This window comes from Trachinotus anak, unplaced genomic scaffold, assembly GCF_046630095.1.
Source record: "Trachinotus anak isolate AG129_WGS33_773 ecotype Australia unplaced genomic scaffold, CSIRO_AGI_Tana_v1 ptg000010l, whole genome shotgun sequence".
Lineage (NCBI taxonomy): Eukaryota > Metazoa > Chordata > Actinopteri > Carangiformes > Carangidae > Trachinotus > Trachinotus anak.
The window spans coordinates 12,141,147-12,160,625 of NW_027273861.1; the positions used below are offsets into that span (position 1 = coordinate 12,141,147).

A 19,479-nucleotide genomic window follows, 5' to 3' on the forward strand; every position below is an offset into this window, starting at 1 on the left:
AGACTCAAACTCACATATGACTCTCTTCTAGGTGTGTGACACCGACACTGTCGTGTCCAGAATTTATTGACATATCAGCTCATTGACAGTTCATCAGCTGCTTCCATAAACACATCAAGGTTCAGACACATAACACTGAAATTAAAACTGTAGATCTAAAAACAAATGAAATGCACTATGAACAATATGTGTCCTATATTAAGGGGAACATAGGAACCCCTGAGATGGCTTTGGCAATTAAAAAATGGCTTACTTCTAGGGAATGCTCCGAATACTTTTTAGTCTTTCAAATTGGCTCAGGCAGATTTATCTTCAAAACATCTAAAAATACTTTTATCTTTTCCAGCATAAATAATAAAGTGCAGAAATGTATAAATTCTCTAAGGCCACAGGTCAGAGCTTTTAGTTGTAATTAAATTCTACGAACATCTTCACCACAAATTCAGTGTCACTAACTTGCAAGTTCAAATTTAGTGAATCATGAAGGCATTGATTACATGCATTTAAGGCCTTTTTCATAAAAGCAAGCAGATGTGAATGCTTTTTTAAAAATGGTCCATCTACAGTGAATTTCAGCCTTGTGTTGCCACATTGATTACTAACTCATTGGAAAACACAGCAAAGTCTTGAAGTCTAGTTGTTTGGGCCATCCTGCTCCATCGCCACAGCTCCTTCTGCCTTTTCAGTGATCTGAGGGGCAAAGGGTCCAACCAGCCAGTTCAGTGGTGTGTTGTTTAGTAGATACTCCATGACACCATCCAGAGACTGTTGAACCTAGGAACAAGTACATACCAGTATTACTTTCAACACAGTTTCTTGACCATATACATAATCACAACAAATATTTTACCTTAAGGGTATGCTCAGCTTTATGGTGGGGGATATATTGAGGTTATAGTTGTGTACAGTAGTAAATACAACATAGGGTTAACTGTCCTAATTCCATAAATGCATATGAGTGTTTGTTTATGTAATGTATGTATGACTTTGGTATTATTTAAAATCAATTCAAAGGTAGTGGAAGGACTAACTGTGTTAAGTGACAGTATTGAAAAAAAGAGGGTATTTAACTACACTGATACAGCAAAGTAAAACACTGTGCGAAAGACATCGTAGCGCAATTAGTACTTGGGTCAGGTGGTGACGGCTCCGCTCCAGAAGGAGGGGTGTGAGAGTGCTGGTGCTGCCCAGAGCGGAGTGCAGCTCTTCAGCTGATCGCCTTGCACTGGTCAGCTGGTCCTGGACTGCACCTGGCAGACCCTGAGCACTTGAAACCACATTGGAGCACGCTGACCGCAGCTGATCACTCAGACCACGCACCATGGCGAGAGCCCACCAGTCCAGCTGCTGTGGGTAGAAAATGCAAATAGAAAATATAAGTGAATGATAAATTGCGGTGTATTAATTAACTATTAGATGATAATCACTCTGATCCTACATGATTCAGCAGGGGAATTACAATATGTCTGCCTCTAAAACGAGTCTTTTATTGCTGAGATAAGAACTCTTGTTTTGTTTCTGTCCCTCTCAGAGAAATTCAATGACAAGATTTTTTCTTCTGTTCAAGTAATATTCAAATTAAAGACACTTAAGAGTAAACATGCTGCAGATGTACAGTACATGCACCGTAAATGCAATGAAATGCACAAATAATCTGGACAGAAATCATTTGTTCAATTCCCAATTGCTTCAGCCCTGACCTCAGATTCATCTTTGGTCCCATCTGGCTCTGACTCAGTCTTTCCAGCTCCAGCCTGCTTCTGCTTCCATTCTGTCCAGCGCTGCAGCAGCTGCTCTGAGGCTCCTCCTATCTGGTTACTAGCGGTACCCAGGCTGGTACGGGCACTCTCTAGCAGGTCCAGTGTACTGGTAATCTGAGCCGCTGCAGTGTAGCTGGCATCCCTGGCATGCCGTGCACGGACCAGGGACTGCTCTAGGGCTCGCTCCTGTACCTTGGCAGAAAGTTTCCCCAAGCGCACAAAGTAGCTAGGGCTGTCAGACGAGGTCATCACCTCACCGGTGGCAGGTTCAGCAAGAGCAGCTGACAGAGAAAATTGTTAATCTGATATATATTCAGGAGAAATGTTTAATGTAGCAGGGTCTATAGAATTTGAAATATGGCTTTAAATGTCTAGCTGTGAGCACACAGGTGTGAGTATAGCAGTGTATGTTATGTTTGCTAACTCTTACGAGGGAATCAGTCATTTGTGAAATCTCCTTTTGTTTTTTTAGTTTTAACTGAAGGAATACTGAAGAAATTCATTTATGCACGGTACATTCTGTGGCATGGGCAAGTAGGCATGTTTTGACTGATGGATAGAGGCTCAGTTGGTTCCCTCCCTCTGTACCAGCTGGTGCATCTGTTCCAAGTCAGGCTACTTGACTCTGACAGGGTTAAAGCACATCTGCTCAGGAGAGACAAGGAGAGTTGAGAGTCACTTCACTCCCTCCAGTCATCAGTCTGTGGAAGCTAAGAGGTTTACAGAGTTACACTGTCTCCCTATGCCTGTGTTAAAAGCTACTTTGGTGGGTCTGTCGGCCTTTGCCACAGTAACCACTGAACAAATCCAAAATCCCCCGAGTACTACCATTATGGTGCTTTGCCGCTGCCACCGATTACTGTTGCAGCTGAATCCTTTTCATATCCATAGAAAACATCAGATAAAAGAATGGATACTGCTATACTGGAGTATGGCCGGCTGTCATCATAACATGACATCACAGTAGCAGGTGTCAAAGCTGTGAGCGTTGGAAACTGTAGGTGTTTCACGGGCCAAGTTAACAGAAGGGAAGTTCATTGGAATGTCCTGCCTCCCTCTCTATGAATAGCACCAACCATTGATCTGTTCGGATCCAGCCACAGCGTTACAATTGAACACGTTTATCATGACCAACACCGTCTTACCACATCACCATGTCTTGCCTTTATAGTGATAATTTATTTGGACAGTCTCATAAAATTTGCTGTTTGATCTAAAGAGCAATGAAGCAAAGACGGAGTGTTGCCTACTGACTCGCATAGTAAATGGCAAATAGAGATATACAGATACCATTTTTTCCTTCCAGATACCGATTCTGATACATGAACTATGTATGTATTGAACTTCTGTATACTACTAACCCTGTATGGATGTGATATGATTACTGTCCTTGTTGTATGGCATGGCTCAGGTTAAATCCTTTGTAAAACATGAACAGATACACGACTGCCATAGAGCCTTTCTTTTATTTTCCAAATCTAATCACACTTATCTTCCATTAAATTCTAGTGCCACCCCTCAGAATTAAAGTTTTGCACATTGTACATGTTGCCTTTTTACTGGCGGGACCTTCCAGTGTAAATTATTTCCAAATAGCTGATATTTTACTAATGGCTAACAGTTACACTATTTGCAGGAGATCAATTCTTCTCCGTCCCTGCAGAACACATTTTTGGGAAAACTGTTGTTTGGGTGTAAAACTATAAAGTGTATTAATAAATTTCATGGTAAGTAAAGTTAGGCAGTATCAGAGGCATTTGCGATACTAGTATCAGTATTTGAACAACTCTAATGGCAAATAGTACTAATGCCATCATTTACATATATTAAATATGGAATAAATCAAGTTTAAGTAAACCGCAATTTGCTTGAATCTGTGGCAAAAGCATAACCCCACCAATACAATTTGAAACTGAGTAGGAATCACTTCCACTTTGACTGATAGAGCTGGAAATTCAAGAAATAGCAACCATTTAATTTTAACTTGAAAGTGTTTTGGTGCTATTAAAACTCTGTTACTATTAAAACCTTGTTTGTATCAGAAATGATACTGCTCTATGTTTGCAATCATTTGCTTATGATCATTTGTTTGTTTATGATCATCTGTGACAAAATAACTGGCCACTTGTCATCCATAATTAACAGATTCCAATTGCAGCCTTTTTTAAGCTTCATTTGATCCAACTGTTAAAACACGCCTGTCTATATCTCAGCAGGAAACACAGGTTCATCACCACCCCTGGTTTTTATGGACTGATTATGTTATTATATTATTCTTTCCACACTTAGAACAGCTACTGACCCAGCTCCCTCTCAGTGAGTGGTAGGTTCTGGTCAACCCAGTCCTCGGATCGGCTGAGGGCCAGGCCCATCCCACTGCTGACCATCTGGCCCATCCTGGTGCCCATGACGGTGCTGATACCTCCGCTGACTGCTGCCCGGGTCATCTCGACACCACCCATCACAGCCCCCACCACAGCATCTTTGGCACCCGCCACTGATTGGTACACCATACCGACTGTGTCCGACACCACCTGAGAAACAAAAGAGCAGATGATGTGACATGCTTGGAGACTAATGGTGGTGTTATTGTGTATTTTCTACATAGCTCTTATCCTATCTACAGAAATGACATTTGGAACAATTTGGTCGACAAGGATCAGCTATCAGACTAAATGAAAATGCAGTATGTGAAGTGGAGGCGTGGGAGTCCACTGTTTTCTCTTGTAGGAGAGTATTATCCACTTATCCGCTGGTCATACACTATAAAAGGAAAAAAGAGAGACTGTGGTCAAATCATCTGTATTTTCAATGTTTGTCTGTGGCCAGTTTAACCGACGGCTAGGTTATTTTTACTTAGGGGTAACAGTAACTCTTCACATGTTGTTCAGCATAAATATTGTTGCTATGGTTACCTGGAGTGTAATACAACTTCTGGACTGATTTAGAAGGCTGGTTAATGACTGGAGCGGTGTTTATAGGTGTCTTGATACCTAAATGTAAGTTATCACAAGCTGTGACGAGGGAAAAGGCCTAGTGTGGTAGTGTTTTACAGTATAATGAATTCATCCAAACACAAAATGAAAAGGAGGGGAGAAAAAGACCATCAGCAACAGCAAACTATGTAAAAGAGAGTCTCAAATGTATTTTTTGCCTTCATTATGGTAGCATGGCTTTCTGTCTGACCTTGTCTGCTGGTTGGTGAAGAATTGGCAGCTTCTCTTCCATCTTTTCCAGTCCTTTCAATGCATACTGATTTACTGTGGCAACTGAAACAAGTGCAGATATTTTCTTGAGATTTTAGACAAATAAAACAAGAATGTAACGAGAATCCTCTGCTCAATGTATCAGAGAGAAGTGATACACCAAATAACAAAAACAGTTTCATGTTTACAGTAGTAGTAGTAATGATTTCTGTGAAACTCAGAAGAAGAAACTTATTTTCATTCTTTTGTTGTATTCCAGCCCAGAGGCAACAAGTGGACCTGACACTCTTTTATTGTGCATTTCAGTGCTGTCATTGCACATGTATTACATCATATTCCTCACAGGGAGAAGAACTTACGCTGTGGTTCTATCATGTCCAAAAGAGGCTTGGACCCAGTGGTGGCAGCTGCTCCCAGGGTTCGGGCCCCACTTTCTGCTACATCCATCACCCCCTTCAACAAGGGCACATTGTCTTTGGTGGTACTGTAGGCACTGGAAACCACCTCACAAGCTGAACTAACCAGGGGCAAGTGGCTGACTCGGGAAACAACATTCTTGGAAAAAAACCAAAAAAAACAAACAATCAATGCAGTCATTGAAAAGACATGCAAATCGTGATATATAATACAGAGCACAAGTGTTCTGCCTGGATTCCCCACAGGAGCTTATCAAAATGGGAAAATTTAAGCGTCAAATGAGTTCATAATATGCATCAGTTTTTCTAATCGGTGTCATTTTGGGTCAAAGTGCTTCTCACCTGCTGGTCTCCATTAGCTGGTTCTGCTGCTGCAGCTCCACTCTCATTAGTCTTCCCACTGTCTGCCATTGTGACTGCTGGATTCAATCTCTGACATGGAATATAGAGTGTCAGAAACAGAGATTCACCTCACACTGCTTGGTATGCATGATGAAATACATCTCTCTCTCTCTGATATTCTTTGCTTAAGTGGCTGATATACTTTATCTTGCAGAGAAGTGGTGTCTCATGAATTTGGAAATGGAATCGCTGTCTTGTAAGACAGTGTAATATGGGCAGAAACGCAACTCAGCCGTGTTAAATTAATTTGTAAACACTATGATGCAACGAGTAAGAAACTGCACTTAAAAAAATGAAATGTTGAAGCAAAGCAAACAATTCCAGTGTCTGTGTCAAAGTTTAAAGTCAAAAATTGGATAATGATACATTTTGAAGTTTGATTTTCCTTGTTTCTTTCCACAGTAGTATTTTTGTATGTTTAAATCTATATAGCATCCTGAAATAATAAAGTCAAAATCTAGAATTTGTTCATGAAAAGAGGGATAAATGGCCAAAGTTTGGTAGATCAGGGTGTAGGATAAGCACATGTGAAATTCAATATTGTACAAGAAACAGAAATAAGACCAGGCCTATTTCTTTCATTCAAGGAGTATGGCACCCTCACACATCAGTGGCACCTTAAGGTGATCCTTGCTTTCTTAATAAAATCTCTGTGAATATGAATAGAACATGTAATGAATACTGAAATCATAAATTATGAGAAAGAAATTTGGGGATACATAAAATGGTCTAATTTTATGTTCAGAGTCAGAGAAAAGCAGTGAGTAATGGCAACAACTGTGAATCTGCTGGAGATTGATTGTTCACAAACTCACATGAAAGGAGGAAGGCAAAATGGACCTCTGGATCTCATTAATCATTATCAATTAAAAACTGCTAAGTAATACTGCTTGTCTAACAACATTAAAAAAACTGCTTTAAATGAAAACTAGGCCAAAACAATTACTCCGTCATATACTGCTTTAAATAAAAATAAGCCGACTAGACTAATACAATGAAGTATTGTCTTAGAAAACAGAAAACAGTAAAATATATTCACAATTTATCCTGTCAATTGTCCAATTATATAACCAGTTTCTATTCTTGTTGAAGTCATGAGCAGTTGTGTCATTTTTAAATTAGCATAAGCTCAGCTTCGCACATGAGCAGTGACATGAGTCCAACCGTTTAACCACCGCCCATCTGTGATGTTTTGTGTAAGAGTGGGCAACATGGATAAAATCTTCCATCAAAGTGTGTACAATGTAAGACTGCATGTAACTATTATTTTTGTCATCGGTTAATCTGTGCATTGTTTTTTTGACTGATTACACATTTTGACTACAAAATGTCAGAAATAGTGAAAAACGGCCATCCTGGTTTCCCAGAGGCCAATAACAGAACAGTCAGGACATATTCAGCAAATAATCCATTTACTATCACAGAGGACAATCAAATATTCACATTTGAGAAGTTGAAACCAGTGAGGTTTCAGCACCTTGGCTCAGACCACTTAAATGGTTAATCAATTATCAAAATACTTTGTGGTCAATCCACTAAACTGCTTTAAAATTTCAAATCTAATGCAACATATAGTATATCACTATATTGATATAAAGTATATGCTGTCATCAAGTGGGACTCAACCAGATGTGAATGTCTGTTTTACAGTGAATTACTGGTACATACCTCACAAAAATCAAACTAAATCTCAATATTATCATCCATCTGGAAAACAAACAGATCAATCGATAATGAAAGTAATGTAACATAGCTGAGAGGTGCGAGTAAGGGAAGCGAGGAGGCACATTAGCAGATAGGAAAGACCCCCCCGTGGCAAGATCTTTTCCTTCTCCTTCTGGAGCTCCCAACATGTGGACAGCAGCTGTCTGCGTTCTGCCAGATGGCACAGAGAGACAGAGGTGGCCTCCAATCCACCTGTCTTTACGACAACACGGTTAACAAGCATTTGACGTGCTTGACCTGCTGTATAGGGTGGACGAGTCAAAGAAGGACATGACCCTGGGGACCATACCAGAGGAGACACACACAGCAGTAGCGTGAGGACTGGGTCCAGCCAGCTGTAACCTGCTGCGAGCCTGCAGTGAATGCTCAGGGAAATTAGGCTACGCGTTCGCCTGACAGGAAGACCTGCTGACGGAGAAGCAAGCCTCACATCCAACAAACTACACTAAGGTTCTGAACCACAGGTGACCTTCGTATGTATTAATTTCACACATTCTTTTGGATGTCATCGCGAATAAAATACTCTCTCTGATTCATGACCTCTCCAGTTCCAGACGATTTCTCAGGGCTCCGCGTGATTGCAATTGCATTTTGTTGCAACAGCTTTGTTGAGCAACATGTTTTTTTTTCCTTTTTCTGAGAGGCAGTTGATGGGATCTTCACTGGCTTTATCACAAAGCAAAGTCTGACACTATCCTCCCCGATATCAAGTGTGACATGAACCCGAGATAATCTTCAGAGGCGCAGTACATATCATGAGGAAGACTGTTGTGCAACACAACCAAGCTGCTTTTGACTTTCAGAAATCATCATCTCGCTTGACAAGTGATCCCAGCAAAGCAGACATAAAAAGACTGTCTGGCCTCTTCCGGTTTCGCTCATTTATTTGTCACATCCTCACACTTTTGAGCCACATCATTCTCTTTCAGAGAAGGGAAAGCTACAAGACTCCGTTCGAAGCTGAAACACTATGTGACCTTTGATATGAATGGAGCTGCTACACCACCAGGAAACTATTGAGACACTTGTCATTGGGGACGGTGTTGGAGGTGAGACAAAAGGAGAAATCATGACTAGTGAGCGGGCTAAATGGGCTACAGCAAAGGTGCTAAAGTGGACATAACCCGGAGAGAGTAAACTAACCAGAGAAGATAGAAGGGCTGGCTTCTTAAAAATGAAAATGTCTTTTATATTTCAGTTTTATCTTAAATAAAGTAGAGCCAGTGAGATCAGGTCAGGATCCTCCAAGGGGTCCCAAGATAAATCGGTAGGAAGGAAAAATAAAATCTCTCACACAAACTTATGGCTCCAAGTTTTCTTCTTGTGAAACACTGGATACTTTATTTCTTCAGGCCTCAGATGAGGCAATCTGAGAGTATAGAAGTCGCTCACTGGCTGAGGTGTTCACAGCTCATGTCCACACAGGAGATTGCTTCATTTTTAAGGCTGAAAGGCTTGGGAGCCACTGCCTTGGCACAATTTGACATCTAATACAAAATGCTCCGCGTTGGCAGTCACTGATAAATCGTCCAGTTTCTGAAGAATCAATCCAACGTGGAGCAAAAACAGGACATGACCGCAACAGCCTTCTTTGTAGATGGCTGAGTTCAAATGTGATAAACCCTGTTCTCAGAGGACGGTTTCCAGCGGCCCACAGAAATCCTATTTCCACTGCTTTTTGCCTCCGTAGAGGGCGCACTGTGCAACATCAGTACACAGCAGCTGTCACTTCCTCCAGTTTATGGCTGATGAACTTTACCCCAGAGGAGGAACACAGTTACCTCAGCAAATAACAAAACAGTTTTCATCAGTTTCCTCCTAATTTATCACAACCTCTGGCCCCCCGACCGGACACACCACTCCTCGGCTGCAACAAGAAAAGTAAGTTTCCTCAGCCGTCGAGAGGAAGCAACGTTAGTGTAAGAGTGAGTTACTTAGCGAGCTTATCTAACTTTAACCAATGCAGGATTGGTTTCAGAACAAAAAGCGGGCTGTCAAATGAGACACTGACCTCACTGGCAGCCTGTCGCTCCTGTGTCCTGCCGGGACCTGCAGTGCTGCGCTGGTCAGTGAACCCGTGCAGGCTCCACCAGAGACCCTCTCTCTCTCCACCACACTGTAATGCTGCAGCGCAGGCTGGGCAGGAAGGCGGAGTGTGTGGGACTGTCTTCTCAACTTTACACCAATTAAATCACAGCACAGGAGCGACAGTCAGTGAAGGCTGCAGCTGTCCCACCTCATTCAAATGAATGAAAAGACATGCACATTCAAGTACAAAGTCATGTTTTGTCTGCTTTGAGGACTCCCTGTTTGTGTGGCCATGCCTCGCTAATTGGACCTCATTATACAGGACAGACTGATAGCACTACCTTCGTCTCCAGGAGGTCATGTTTTCGCCCTGTCTGTTTGTTTCTCAGCAGCGTTGCGCCCATATTACACAACCGATTTGCACCGAACTTGGTGGAGAGATGCGATATGAGCCTGGGAAGGACCCAGTAAATTTTAGGGAAAACTCGGATAATTTATTATGAATTTGATTTTTTTTTCTCTAAAGTCTGGCTTATGTTTGACATTGGCCTCGGTGGAGGTCTGCGCTCTGCGCCGTTCCAGGTCATAGATTGTTTATAATGGATGAATTTAATTTGTGATCTTTGCAGAAGTAACAAAGTATATTTACTCAACTACTGAATTTAAATACAATTTTGAAGCTCTGTGTCTATTTTATGCCACGTTTAGCATTTATTTATTCACAAATACAATGTGTCTTTTTCAGTCTCTGTGAGGAATGTGCAAACCCCTTCTACTGATGAAAGCCAAGAGACAGCTCCAAAGAAAATCTAGTAGGCTAAGCATATCTTGAGTAAAGGATTTTTTGTCAGACTGCAAAAGTCAAGAATGAATCTAGTTTCTTCACGTTTTAAATTCATTTTCTTCAACAGTTTTACACCCACTGAATGATTTATACATGTAGTTAATACAACCGATTAACATGTCTTATAGCACACTGTAAGGATTTGTTAAAACAGCTATATTATCTGTTTATGCACTTATCATGAATTTCTTTATTGGGGAAGTTATAGCTGTACATTAAGACACATGTAAAATTTCCTTATACCTGCTTTAAACTGCATTATAGTCTGTTACAAACCATTCATTAAGTGCGCATAGAAAATGATGAATTACTTAGTGGTGAATCACATGCAATCCTGACAGTCAATGTGGCCATTTCCCTACCCTATACTGTTTACACAGTCAGCTGCCTGAGTTGAATGGAAAGTCAGACAACCGTATTAACTGCAATTGACATTGTAAACCCTGAGAGGGCAGTCTTTACCCATTAAGTCACCTTTTTTTTTTTCTGTGGCCTCACCCACGCAGTTCTCATTCACATTTACATCCTTAAGATCATTTTACTGCAGATGCACTACAACTTCAGAGCCGAGAGTCTTTTGTATTAAATATTAATATTTGATATTTTAATATTTTAATATCTCCAGGAAAAATGGGGCATGGATGGTAAAGGAGAACAGACTGTGACAATAGTTGCATTTACCTAATGTACTTATTACACAGTCTGCGATGTGACTTCCACATAAATATTCTTCTTGATGTGGAATTCACATAATACTTTGTACTTGTAAAACCAACACAGTGACTTCCCCTGCCAGGTGCTGTGTGTTATCATCACCAGAACTCTATTAACTCTCCCTTTTCATTTGAGGAGGATTTTCATTATTCAAGCCATTACAGTTTTCATTATGCGTCCCTTTGTATTTTCCCAAACGCCGGGCTGGGCTCCAGAGAAAGGAAACAGATTACCTCTAACATTGCAATCACAAATTCATTGAACAGAACCTGGTGTAGCTTTGTTTTGGTCAAGTTTAAAATCCAGGCTGCACTGGCAACAGAGAAAACTGGTTAGAGAGAGAGAGAGAGAGAGAGAGAGAGAAAATAACATGAGGTGGTGAACGTGAGTGTGTTGTCTTGACCACAGTTGTATGGCTCTTTCCCCTGTTACCGTTTGATATCTTTATGAATGACAGAGCAATTTCAACCTCTCATAATGTGCCTTCAATGAAAATACACGCACATGCATCCAGGCACAGCAGTGCCACCACACTCTCCTGCAAAAGAGTTAGCAACCTGCACCCTGAAGGCTCTCATCTGTTCCTGATTAACTCTTCACTCTGCTTCAATGGATCAGTTATTGTGGCCTAAATTGTTCTGGATATTGAGTAATTGAAGATTAGTAGATAACAGGAAATCACTCATCCCTCAGAGTAAAATGATCACTACCCCCCCCCCCACCCCCCCCCCCCCCCACCCCCCCTTTTTCTTCCCTTAAGACATTGCTTTCGTGATAACAGCAATGAATTGGCTATTTCACCATATTTTTATGGATATGAAAGCAGAACGCATAAATGTTATTTATATCGAATTATCTTAAGACATTTGAGCCTTTTTCATAACAAACCCGGATGCCTACTTTCAACTCATTTGGTCATAATATAAATGAAAGATTCGCACTGCTTTGATACATTGCAACAATGACATCATAATAAAAGGTGCAAAACAGTAAATACAGTATGCTAGATGCAGAAGCACGTTTGCATGCATTCAGTATAATAGCCACAGAAATTGTTCATACCCCAAGTAAAAAAAAAATCATCAATAACCACAACCAACTGAGAAAAAGATGTTGACGGGATCACCATGAAAGATTTAGGATGGTCAAACCCCAGGTGTGTTTTGGGTCTTTGCAACATTTCCTGGGTAAAATTAATAGTTTCAGTAAGGTATCTATCATCATCAAAGAGCACTTTTGCAAGGACAAGGCCTTTGCTAAACAACGAAAGGAGCAGTACAATCATACTGTAATGAAAAAACATTTGTTCTGTTTCATCTTTACTACTAAATGAAGGACCTCAAGTGTACTGCGGACAGATTACATCACAAAAGTTTTTCTTCCTCCCTCCTGTTTTCACCTTCTGCTCTTCATTGTCAGCGGCCTCAAACTGTAGAAATGACCCTCCATCCATTAATAGCTGACCAGATCTGCTTGGTTTCATCTGCACCGCACCGTTGATGGGAATCTTATTTCCAACATCCTGCAACAAATTTCCGGAGGCTTGGAACACAAGGTATCAGTAACATACAACACAGCGACAAATCATCTCCAGGTTGAAACTGGATATGAACCTTTGCCCTTACTATATTCTGCTCAATTCCATATTAATAAGGCATAACCGAGGCCAGAGTGATGGATAAGTTGTGTGCGAGAGCTACTCTGTCATGTTGAACTAATAAAGAGACAGGAGGCCGACCTTTGTCACATATCAGTAAGCACAGTATTCATTATTATACCTTCTTACAGCAATGTATTGATCAGAATCTGGACCTGAAATGAGGCTAGTTTAAATCAATGGTCTGACATTTAGAGAAATGCACAGTATTTTTTATTGGCTTAGAGTTAGGTGAGAAGATTGATAGCAAGCTCATGCCTTTACAGTAAATATGTAGCTTGAGCCTGCAGCTGGTTAGCTTAGCATAGCATTAAGACTCAAAACAGGGGTCAAACAGCAACAAAATCCCCCTAACAGTACCTCAAAGCTCTCTCTAACCGACATGTCATATCACATCTGTTTAATGCAGAAGTTTTTCTTGGTATCTGGGAAGTCACTGCTCCCTGCTGAGAAACGGCAGCACCTAACCCCCTGTAAAACAGCTGATTTTGTATACTCTCTGTGCAGGTGAAGATATAACACGTTAATCAGCAAGCTTTACAGTTGCTGGTAGTTGGCTTTCTTCTCATCTAAGTCAGAAATGTCAGAGTCTCAGATCTCCCAAAATGTCAAACTATTGCTTTTGAGTCTTTCCAATCAATTAATTGGACAAATCACGTAACATCATACAGTGTGCCTACATCAAGTTTTTTTTTCCCAATTAATAAATATCTCTTCATGCCCTTGAGTCTGATACCTGTAGATTAGGTCTTTTATCTGTCCATACATCATTGCATCAGAGTGTGTGAGAGTTTAACATTGCAAGAAAGTCTGTCCATATATAAAGTGGAGGCTCAAAATGAAAGCTCATAAAGGTCATTAACTTTATGCATTAAACTTTTTGCGAGCACAAGCGTCTTTAATCTTTTGAGTAAAATTGCCCTGCGAGGAAAACTTAACTGGCTACAGACGTTTTATGACTGTTGTGCCTTCGGCTTAAAGGATATTAGAAAAGTGATTTGTGGGGAACCTCTAGCAGACTTTAAAAACACATAACCTAAAAGATTTGTAGCTACTGTCAGAGAACATGGGGAATGCCAGGTCACTGCATGACCAGAATGAAAAGCAACTTATAACAGAGCTGTGTCTTGCCATAGAGCAACAGGTAGCATCAATTTCCTCACACTGTCTTTCATGACTTACCATTGCTTTTTGAATCCCAGCAGCTGCCTTTCTATTTCTCTGGGTCTCCCCTGTTTAGTTCGGAGAGCTTATTTCACCCTAGAGCCCTGACAACGGGTCAGCTGCCACAGCGGAGGTGGACAGAGAACATGGAAGGAGCCGACTGGCTCTGAAATATTTATGGTTCTTTAGGATTTTGATTGTATGAGTTTTGACAGCGATGGCACATTACTGTGACCCTTCTCCAAACCAAAAAACCTATCTGTTGTGACTTGGAGAGGTGAGGAAAAGTGCATGCTTTTTCATCGCACATCGATTCTCCAAGCTTTGCTTTATTCCTCTCTCCTCTCTGAGTATAAAAGATATGTCAGCATGTTTTAGTATTGATCCCCATCCTTTTCAATATATTTTTACTTCTTTTATAGTTCTCTGAAATTTTTATTCCAATATAATTTTCTTCAGATCTCTTCATAGCAAAGTGTGCTCGCCCTCTCTCCTCTTTCTGCCTTCTCTTCCCACTCCATATCCCATCTCATTTCCTCTACCTTGTCATCTCTGCACCACATTCATAATGACAGATTGATGGCTGCCTCTGCAGTACCTCACAGTAATAATAAAGTCACCCAGATTGGTCCCAACTAATTTACAACAATCTGATCAAGTCTGTTTACACACTGACTGTAAATTATTTCATATTTAGACCATTTAAATCTTATCAGTAATCAGCACTTAAATTTACTTTAGAGCATTAATTACAATGTCATCTTTAGACTCAGCTGCAAGTGCTAGAGAATAGGAGAGCACTTTTATGAATAAATGAATAAAAGATGTGTGCACAAACTGTGAAAAATGGAAAAAGTTATATAAACATGAGTAAATATAAAATTGAATTTGCTTGTTTCACATGCAGGAGATGAACAAGCATCCATCATTTATGAAAGCACAGTTTTCATTGCTCTCATTCACAGCCAAACAAAGCTGTGTTATTCTAACCTTTTTTCTTTACTGTTTTCATGTCACACTGAGAAGACGAACAATTCAGAATTGAGCTCACTGCCTTGATGTTTTGTATGAATACTGGAGCAAAGTTTCACACCAGGGACCGTCACTTTCAAGGTAATTTTCTGTATTGTCATTCCATATAGATTCTCACTGTGCTAGCCATAATCAGTCTTGACATGGGTTGATTATTTTATCACACAGAGCCTATGCTTAATCTTATCAACTTTATCTAGAATCAGCATTTCACAAGTCAAAGCTATCAAAATGAACCGTAACATAACTAGGTCTAATTCAACGAATGTATTTTCTTTCAATTTTGCATTGGACTGCGTCGGATCAAACATGATTCTTAATGTAAACCTTCATCTTTTAATCTAATCTAATGTAAAAATGCTCAGAAAAAAATGTAGTAATTTAATAAATAATAAACTACAAAATGACAACCTCCTCCCCGTGAACTTTTTTCACTATGTAACATCACTTGACTTCCCTCCTTTGCTCTCATCATAATTACTACAGCCACTAGAGGCTTCTGTCCCTTGAATATAAACATGTTATGGGGAATTTGCTGAATAGATTCATGTCTCACACGGCCGCTAACGGTTATTAACAACAAAATGTAAAGATGGGTCGTAAAACACAATTTGCACAAAAAGACTGCGGGGTCGAGAACGGTCTGGTTATCAAATGGCTAAGCTCCATGAGTTGAGTAGTCAGAATGACTGCTGAGCCTGTGAAGTCACTGGGTCTGATCACATGAAGCCTGCATGCCGTCTATGTGTCTTTGTTCGCAGTTTGGTGAACCATGTGATGACATTGGCTAGATAGAAAATGGTCACATTGGAGACTGAGGAATCTTTATTTTGCATTCATATTTCTGGTGAAATGGAATTTAGCTGACAAAAGCTTCATCTAACTTTGGCATCTTACTGCTACTAACACAGAGACACATTCACTATTATCCTCTCCTGCCTTCTGACTGTACCTCAGGGAGGAGGATGGCTGTGCTGCCCTTCCCCTTTTCCTCATGTTTTAGAGAGATTAAAAAGTGCATTCCCCATCAAAGGTTGTAGTTTGGTTTTTTTTTTTTTGCTAAGCTTCCTCGCTTTCTCATGGCAGCTCCTCTCCTTTTTATCTGGCTCAGGTCTACTGTCTGCCTGCTCTGACACATTGAGTGGGATGAAAGGAAACGGATGAACAAAATGAATATTTCTTTATTTATTTATTGTCAACACACAAACTTTGACAGGAGATGAAATGGTGTAAGTTCTTTTGTTGAACATGGCTCAAAGTTTTTGCGTCCTGAATCATTTGTATGCAAAATAGCTGGAAACAGAATAATAAACTAATCTGGGGATTTAAAAAAACTTTCTGAGAGCTGTTTAATATTAGAATAGAGTAATGTCAGCAGTAGCTACAGTATGTATACTGAGAATCGTTGTGGAAGTCTTCTGTCCCTCCTAGCATCTATCCTGTGTTCACACCTATGGTTCACAAAAAGGGATTCTCAAATTGACTCCTACTCTGGGTAGTGGTTGGAAGATGTATTCAGGAAAAGTTGCAATCCATAAAATAAATGTAGAAATACCCCCCTACAATTAATAGTTGTGCATTCATAATTTTACTTGAGTAAGTTAAAAAAAATGTACTTAAACCTGCAGTTTAAGTACATAGTTTTTTTTTGGCCTTGTGGGGGCTGTGAAAACAAGCTGTAAACAAAACATGTGCATATTTTCACCTTTAGGGTAGATATAGAAAACATGATAGCAAACAATTGCCTGTATACACTTGGCAGAAAAGGATCAACATTAGTTGACAACAAAAAAAAAAAAAAGAAATCTCCAAAAGCCCACTGTGCAGTACTTGCTTAGCACCAAACAGCAGACGGACTCACCTTGAGGACAACCACCTCAAATCCCAGTCGGACATTCAGAAAGTTTATAAATTTATACTAGTTCCATTGGTTTCATTTATGCTGCCTTTCCCAGTGGGTATGTCCACTGAATTTCTTTCCCAGTCTGACTGTGGCGCGAATATGTGTCTGACTTTACCGATATGCAGCCCTACAACCTGCCAAAGGGCCAAGCTTGACTCAGAACTGGCTTTTTTTGTCCTTAATGCATAAGTAACTTGATGACTACAGAATGTTACATGTCTGTTTTTATCAGTGATCAGCTGCAGAAGGCACGATAACATTAACTAACTTACTGTAACCAATATTATGAATGTGCTTAAGTGTCTGCTTTCACTGGACGTCATAACACTTTAATGACTGAGAATGTGAAGAGAGGGGGGTTGTAGAGACGAAGCATTTGTTTTGGTCTGCGATGATGGCGGGCTAGTGCGACACCTAGTGCCCTACTTAAAGTGAAATTGTGTAGCCTAACATTAGAGAGAAGAAATGGCACATTGCTCCTTTTATAAATGAAATTTCAATTCATATACAATACATTTTGTATTACAACCTTACTTGGTCTAGTGTGACCAGTTCCCAATGTTAGCTAATGTTAACAAACTTTGGATAGATATTTCTCTATTAACAGATGTTACTTCACAGTCATCTCACAGACTTGATAACTCTTCGCCTCAGTATATCTATAATTATTATATAACTGTCAATTGAGGATGAAGTGGCAGCTGTTCAGCAAAAGTTATGCATTATTGCTTAATGTTCAGTATATGAGTAAAAGGGCTTGGTTAGTTTTTAACACTGATTTTGGGTGGAGTAACAGTGCAGGGCAGCAACAGGGACAAAGCCGTAAAAAGTGTGCGTTCTCACGCTCTATAAAGACACACACAGGCACGCTCACAGCTGGGAAACTCCTTGTGCATTTTTTCTAAATCCATTTGAAAAGGATGGACACATTTCAGTGTGAACTGATTTGCTCTCAAGTCCCAGGCACTCAAAGCTATCTCGTTCTTAGTGTGGGCGGCATGTTATGAATAGACAGAACACCTTGATTTAGGTTCTTATAAACACATGAGACATGATGGTTTTGTATGTGAGAGCAATAGAGATGCTGCATTGAAGTGAGTCAGGAAAACTCATCATTATTCTACTGTTGGTGGAACTATTTCTGTCTGAATAATGATACTGCTGTCAGAGCGGTGTTCTCTGTTGTAACCACAATCAGCTTGTACAAAGACGTTCAGCAGGTCTCCTCTGGACAAAGGAAACTTTCTTTTTAATTGTGGAGGCTACAAAGTCACAGGCAGCATGGGAAGATAAGGTAAGCAGGATGAATAATGTTAATAAGTATTACAGTGCTGGTGCAGGCACATTTGGCTGTGTAAATTCTGATAAGTAAAAGCAAAACAAAAACAAGCAAACCAAAACAATGCCCTACAATAATATCAATGTCATATAATAAGCTTCATGGAACGTCACAGCAGCTTAAAAATAGGAATTTGTATAATGTTATATTGTGTCCAGAGCAAGCCTTTTATAAAGCCTTCTGGCATTTCTTTCAAAATAGCTCCCAACATCCAAAATTCCTGCTGATATTAAAGAAAGCGATTATTTTAAGACCTTTACTTATACATGAAACATCTCTTACAAAGTATGTTTTTGGATTAAATCTTGAATAAAATCATCTAAGGCCACATTCCATTGACTTATAGGGACTTTTTTTTTTTTGATTTTTCTGCCAAATCAGAGGTTGAGCCATCTGATTTGGCACTGCTGATTAGCTGATTGCATCAAAAAGGCTGTCAGATTGCTGGGAGTATTATTAAGAGGATAAAGAGAGTGAGCGACACACATGAGCCTTCAAGCCTGCAGAAGTCATTATTTCAGGAATTAATTATTCATGAATCAAAGCTTAAATGTGGCTTAGGTTCCTAGCAATTTCATGGAGAGGTCCAGTAGGTCTTAACTCCTTTAACACACACTTTAGCCTATAACACTGCACCAGCGTTCTCCACTGACACTGCTGCACATAAATGCTTTTCCGTATGGTAGGCTAATTAATTTTAGCCTTGAGTACTCTACGGGCCTTTTCAGGGTCAGTATGAGGATGGACAATGTTCATGGAAGTGTGACTAAAAACACAACTGATTCAAACACAGACCCCCAAATTGTATAGAGCAACAACTGCGCTGGGCTGGAGGCTTATTGAGGTTTAATGAGACTAAATTATTCCTCTGTTGTGTTAATTTAGGCTTAATGAGAAGATGCAAACTAAAAGACCTTAAACTGAGGAATGGAAACTGTTGCTGGAAGACAGTTTTCAAGGTCACTGAATTGTTTTATTGCAGTGAATGGGACTCTCAGAAATTATAATTGAATTAAAAAGGAAAGTCAAATTAATTTTCCAGTCAATATGTAGCCTATTATTGTCTGGTCTAAGGCTGCTTCACAGTTAGTGTTTGAGAAATATGGTAAATTGTCCATTCAATCTCAATAGAGCCCAAAGAAAAATTACAACTGACAAAAAAGTAGGCTAAAAACGTCATAAAATGTAAGCCACTATCTTGCAAAAGACAAGATCCAAATCAGTGAGTCTCCTCAACTTCTTTCCACGCTGCTTAACCATTTGACTATGAAGAAATCCTACTAATAAAA

At 39.9% G+C, this 19,479-nt stretch overlaps 2 protein-coding genes across 2 annotated transcripts in view; one reads left to right on the plus strand and one right to left on the minus strand.

Moving 5' to 3' along the window:
• Window positions 1-19,479, plus strand: part of LOC139626998 (uncharacterized protein C1orf21 homolog) — a 246,058-nt gene that overhangs the window by 116,531 nt on the left and 110,048 nt on the right. The window lies entirely within an intron of this gene.
• Window positions 29-9,651, minus strand: plin3 (perilipin 3). Its single transcript, XM_071487576.1, has 8 exons — window positions 9,521-9,651; window positions 5,725-5,814; window positions 5,326-5,521; window positions 4,947-5,029; window positions 4,063-4,294; window positions 1,701-2,041; window positions 1,129-1,347; window positions 29-774 (listed from the first exon to the last, which is right to left on the minus strand). The coding sequence occupies exons 2-8, from the start codon at window positions 5,791-5,793 to the stop codon at window positions 634-636; spliced, it is 1,281 nt and encodes a 426-aa protein (XP_071343677.1). The 5' UTR covers window positions 5,794-5,814; window positions 9,521-9,651; the 3' UTR covers window positions 29-633.